Source organism: Pterocles gutturalis, unplaced genomic scaffold (genome assembly GCF_000699245.1).
Source record: "Pterocles gutturalis isolate BGI_N339 unplaced genomic scaffold, ASM69924v1 scaffold23212, whole genome shotgun sequence".
NCBI classification, from domain to species: domain Eukaryota; kingdom Metazoa; phylum Chordata; class Aves; order Pterocliformes; family Pteroclidae; genus Pterocles; species Pterocles gutturalis.
Genome location: NW_010110814.1, coordinates 3,480 through 9,553, shown reverse-complemented (window position 1 = coordinate 9,553; position 6,074 = coordinate 3,480). Strand labels below are relative to the sequence as shown.

The 6,074-nt window shown below is 46.2% G+C and overlaps 1 protein-coding gene across 1 annotated transcript in view; it reads right to left on the bottom strand.

Annotated features, from left to right (window-relative positions):
• Positions 1 to 6,021, bottom strand: part of LOC104461824 (ribonucleoside-diphosphate reductase subunit M2 B) — a 12,217-nt gene extending 6,196 nt beyond the window's left edge. Inside the window, exons 1-5 of the mRNA XM_010073548.1 lie at positions 5,962 to 6,021; positions 5,712 to 5,867; positions 3,227 to 3,343; positions 2,285 to 2,418; positions 1,166 to 1,260 (exon numbers count right to left, since the gene is read on the bottom strand). Of these exons, the coding sequence (XP_010071850.1) occupies positions 1,166 to 1,260; positions 2,285 to 2,418; positions 3,227 to 3,343; positions 5,712 to 5,867; positions 5,962 to 6,021 (562 nt within the window). The remainder of the gene's footprint in view (positions 1 to 1,165; positions 1,261 to 2,284; positions 2,419 to 3,226; positions 3,344 to 5,711; positions 5,868 to 5,961) is intronic.
• Between the last annotated feature and the right edge of the window lie 53 nt (positions 6,022 to 6,074).

Here is a 6,074-nt window from a genome sequence, read left to right as displayed (position 1 = left end):
TGGCAACACTAAAAATCTCCTGGGTTATTTATACAGAGGAGTGGAGGAAGGCTGCTCATACAATACAGGTTTAATGATGCCCAAGACTGAACACTGATATGGTTTTTACTACTTTTCACCTGACCAGCTATCATACAAATGAGTTATGCTGAAACAAAAATCACCCATCAGCAGCACCACATAACGCGAGAACAAGGCTGAGAGTCCACAGAACAGATGCAGCAACTGAACCCTTGGCATAAGAAATCCACCAAAGCTGCAGAGACCCGGCTGCGGGTCAGGTCTCCAAGCTGGAAGGAAACACCAAGCAATCCCGCCAGCCACTTTCATGTCTCATAATCCATTACTGAAAGACCCAGGGGCCCCAGATGTTTTAAACTTGGGAAGTTTTCTCAATAAGATGAAAAAACAGAAGAGTAGAAATGTACTTCAAAAAACTTGGATAGGATGCATGAAATTCGGGGGCAGGGGCTGGGGAGAACATTTTTTTTTAGTTAGGGAACCTTCTGATTCCTGGCACACCCCACGGTGCTGAAGGAGGAAGGAGATGAAGAAGGTACTGATCACACAGCAAGCAAAGCCAGACCAGGGAGGCAGCCGGGCTCACCAGGACAGGAGAACCTACAGCTACAAAAAGAACCCCACTCCAACAAGAGCTGTGAACAACAGATACTTCAAAAGAACTATATTCAGATTTATTTTGTTCATATGGCTGAATCTCTCCATCTCCTACACTTTAAGTATAGAGGATGTTTGGTTTAGAAAATTTACCAGAGCAAAAATCCTGGACCTGCAAGCCTTCAGCTGCCCAGTTCTGAACACTGGAGTGCAAAATAGGAGCCAACTGGAAGAATAATCAGAACTCCTAGAAAACAAGGTCTACAAGCAAAAACTGAAGAAACTAGTGTTGTTTGTTATAAAGACAAAAAAAAGACAGAGAAATCCCCAAGCACTTTTTCATCACATGACTGTACCGGGCGCTGCTGAAGATAAAAACATACATGCTCACCAGACATTACTTCCATTTCTTTAGTTAGACCAGAGACCCAAGAGCCACTACATAATCTGTGGAGAATTTAATTTCATGTTCCAGGGATGCAGCTCACTCACAGAAGCTTAGTTTGTGACTTGTGCAACAGAAACAAGTTTTTAAGAAGCTACACACCAAAAGTGGATTCTCTGTCTTCAATCCACTTCAGAGCCCAGTCTGCTTTCTTCTTGACACAAGGCATTGTTTCAATAGCATTAAATAAGAAATCCCTACAGAAGAAAACAGAGATAAAATATCAAAATAATAATGCAGAGAAGTGATGTAAATCTGCCCTTGTTGTCCCTCCTGGCCCCAGCGGGCAGAGGAAACCCTCACACTAGGCTCTGAACTAACCCCGGTAAGAGACCATTCCCACCCCAAAGGGCTGATGAGCTCTGGGAACAAGGGCACAGGGAGGCAGATGTGCAGAAAGCAACAAACCCCAGGTCTCAGAGGAGACGAGCGGCACAGATGGGAAGTGAACTCAGATGTCCCGTCCCAGGAGCACCCATCCACCAGACCACGCTGCCTTCAAGCCAGACAGCAGCCACTTGGTGCCCACCAAGGTAAACCTCATCTTGCCCAGCTCCACAAAAGGAACTGGACAATTCCCACAAGCACAAGCTCTGCTCCCGTGCTAAACACCTGAAAGAAAACCTTGCAGATCACTGTCACCACACAGGATGCCACCATGGGAAACCAAACTCTGTCTGACCATCACCATGGTGGAGTCTCTGAGGGCAAGGGCTTATTTTCAAATTTATCAGCGTTTGGACTAGGAAGTTCTCCAGACAACAAAGGTGATGGGGCTCTCCAAAGAACCCAATACTTTAAAAATAAGCAGTTCAAGTTGTATGAAAGAAGACTGACGACAAAAAAGCTGAAAGGATGCAATGCATTGATTAGTGTATGTCAGAAGCCCCAGCTGGGCCACAAGCACTCAGTTTCCCAAGGCAGATCCTTTGCTGATGTGCGAGGACAATAACCACAAGGAGCCTGTCTAATCTTTAACAACATTTCACATAGTTTCACAAAGATTTACACAAACATTAACTAACCTTCTGACACTCCCACACAAGTCTGTTGGTCAGCAATACTTCTCTCCATCTTTGGGATGCAGGCCTTGAAAGCTTTAAGGAACGGTCCCCAGCTCCCCCAGTAAGTCAGTATAAACCAGAAGCCAGCTGCTGCTGCCCAACAACAGTGCCACTGGCCTAGACGACAGATGGGTCTGTGACACATCCAGAGCTTTACCTTTTCTCAGGATCTTTGACGTAGGTGTCTATGAGCAAGCTGTACATCTCTGAGTGAACGTTCTCAATGAGAATCTGAAAGCCATAGAAACAACGAGCTTCTGGGATCTGCACCTCCTGACTAAAGCGTGCCACCTACCAAAACAAGAAAGCACGGCGATGAGAACAGGAAAACCAGTTCTGCATGACAGTACACTGCGCTTAACGGGAGAGACAATAGATTGCTGCCACGGAGAAAGGACGGGAGCAGTTCAGCCCTGCTTTATTCACAGACAGGTCAGTAAGAAAGACTTTTTCTTCATCATTAAAAAAATAAACAGTATGACATAAGATGTGTTCATGCAATATATGCACATATAATATGACATATCCTACACATTACAGACATTCAAGATCTAAACTGGGCATCTGCAGTCAGATACCACTGATAACCTGTGGTGAGAGATGCTGCAGCCCAGAACTGATTTCAGCAGAAACATTTCCCCACCTTTTTAGCAGCACCAACCTGCAGCCCCGAAAGATTCTAGGGTGCCATTCAGTGAGAGCAAAATAAGATTTTACTGAAATGAAGAATACAGAGCATGGCACCGCACAATCCCTCCCTGCTTCTCATCTAACACAACTACGGGAAGAAGTGTGGGGTTCTATTAATTCATGGACAAATACAGATCAACACAGCCAGGCAGAAGGATGAGCTTAAAAACTGTGTCCAAGAGTGATGTGATCTGCAGTCTTGCTGACCACAGTTGACCCAATTTAATTCAGACACTGGCCCCAGCAGAACAAGCTGCTTATTTCTCTTGGCAAAGGTGAGATGATGGGAAGAAAAAAAAAAAAAGTACACATTTAATAAACTTATGCATTAATGTGAGAAAAGCAAAATAAAAAGCCAATAAGCCAATAGAATGAGTAAGTACTCAAGCACTCTGTAAAGATTTCTTACCAGGTTTTCATTTACTATTCCATCACTGGCTGCAAAAAATGCCAGAACATGAGAGATAAAGTATTTTTCTTCTGCTTTTAGCTTGTTCCAGTGAGGAAGGTCCTTTGACAAATCAACCTAATGAAAAAGAAAAATGTTATTGCCTGTCCTGGTTTCAGCTGGGACAGAGTTAACTGTCTTCGTGGTAGCTAGTGAGAGGCTGTGTTTTATTTGTGCTGAAGAGAAGGCTGATAACATACTGATGTTTATAGTTGTGGCCAGGACAGTCAAGGTCTTTTCAGCTTCTCTGCTGTGCCAGAGTCTGCAGCAGGAGAAGCTGGGAGAAAGCACAGCCCCAATCACCAGCCTAGGATTTGACCTCAGGTTTAGGACTGAGACCCAAATTGGCCAGTGGTGTATTCCATACCATGCATGTCATGCCCAGTATAAAGATGATGCTCTGTCCAGAAGTTTGCTCTGTCCAGAAGTTGGCTCTCTCTGGGTTGCCTGTCTCGCTGTCTGTCATCTCTCACTCTCTTGGATGCCCAGGCTCTTATCTCTTTTCTGGGATTGCAGTTTCAGGACTCTCCCTGCTCCGGGATCATTAGCCAGGAATGGGCTGAGTTTGGTCATCGGATGGTGAGCAGTATCACTGTGTATCACTCATTTGTATATATTACTATTATTACCATCATTATTTTCAATTTTATTGTCATTTAGTTATTAAATTGTTCTTCTCTCAAACCACGAGTCTTTTCCCTTTACTCCTTTAATTCTCTCCCCCATCTTCTGGAGGGGGAGCAAGCGGCTGTGTGGTGTTTGCTACTAGCTGGATTTGAACCATGACATTGCCCTTTTGAGTTTGTCATTCTGTAAGAACAGAAGCTGTCTAGTCAAATGACTAAGCCAGTGTTTTGGCATTTGCTCTCAAACCCTTACATGTAGGGAATTGAAATACATGTGACTGTCAAGACAACAGACACTGCAGGACTGCCGTCTCCCTCTGCAACAGTAACATCATGAGTTTGCTTTGCAGTTTACACTTTTGTAATTTGGAATAAAAATCAGTGTCTGCTGAAATATAAACAAATCAGAGTTTGAAAAGGATTAGGGTCTTCTTATCATGAGTATGAATATACACCAATACGCAGCGCTCACTGTGAGACACTCAAACTCTACTTGAAATAAATGCTGATACTCCAAGAAACCCATACCCAGCTGTGCCAGAAGTTGGACTGAGGGGACTTTGACCTTTGGCAGGTGTTCAGCCCGCCAAAGAATGGCATAAGGTGACCACTGTGCAACTGCTCTTATCTACCAGACTGAACTCCAGCCGTGGTAGAAAACCACAACTTCCTTCGCATAGCCCTTTGTTTGTTTGTTTGTTTGCTTGGAGGGATTTCTGAACCACAGCAACAGTCAAGTAGGTCCAGATGTGAAAAATACAGAGGTCTAAAAGCTTATATATGTGTATATGTGCGTGTATAAAACTTGTACACACACACGTGTGTGTATGAACACACACACACGCAAACCAGTTTTACTGTTACCTTCCCAGTTCATCTGGAAATGCACCAAGAGATAGCAGGACAGCGCAATAAGGAACCAGCAATATGGTAAAAGGGCGATGCTGATCAGGCAGGAGCTTAGATGCTTTTTCTTTAACAGCTTAAATCAACCTCTGCTGCAACAGGGCAGCAAGCGCCCCAGGCAGGCAATGGAACAGCACTTCTACGGACAGCTGCTCCTCACCATCCCAGGATGCTTTCCGGCCTATTTAGAGCTCTCCAGCACTTTCAGCTCACTCCTCTGCAGTCGCAGATCGCTACTCGCAAATGAGCAAAGGCTGCAGAAGCTTCAAGTTGGAACAATGAGCTCAGCTGGCAGGTCATCTCTCCAGAGCAGTGCAGTGTTCAGAAGCCTCCACTGCGGCAAGCACAGCGAGCTGAGTACTGCTCAGGTGGGGCCAACCAGCAACCTCGAGGAAAAGCTCACAGCTTGCGTTATAACACAGGGTAAGCACCTAGCCAGGGCAATCAGGAGTCAACTAGAAGCACTTTCAGCAAGTGTCCCTTATTATCACCATCTTTCTGGAAAATAGGTGCCTAACATTAAAGAACAGCGTTCACATGGAATTACCCAGAGCATCTTACAGGGGCACAGGGTTAGTTGCAGGTACAGACACCACAGCAGGGTAAGAGCTGTGTGACGGCAAATCAGAGTTATCTGATCATAGCTCTGGTGTATCTATAACCAGAGGAGCACTCCAGGATACAATTCCACCTGGTCCCAAACCAAACATCTAAACCAGCTCTGCTGAAGCAGCCTGTGGAAGCAGCTTTCTCTCCACTGCCCACGCAGGGAGTCCCGCACTGGTGTGGGCACCTCATGTTCGATGCAATCACCTCCAGCCCTCACAACACAGAAGGCAGCAGCAGAGCTAGGAAGGAAGCACCAGGACCGCAGCCTGAGCACCTCACACCAACCGAACAGCCCCAGAGCTCACCTCTTCTGCTGTCCAAAAGGACGCCTGAGCCTGTTTATACATTTTCCATATGTCCGGGTACTGGATGGGGAAGATGACGAACCGGCGGGGATTTTTTCTGAGCAGAGGCTCCTCATCAGGGTCCAAGCCATTTTCAGCAGCACTTGGAGAGCAGCTCTGAAGATAAAGCACAGCTCTGGTTAAGGTTGCCATTACTTATTCCTCGTCTTCCCCACATTCCAAAGGTGCCCCGTGTCACGCAGACACTCACCTGCCCGCCTCGAGTGGACGCACCACCCGTCCCTGGGGTACCTGCCCCCTCGCCCTCCATCCGTGCTCCCACGGCTGGGGTGGCAGCGCTGCCTGTCTGCCCGGCTCCAGCGG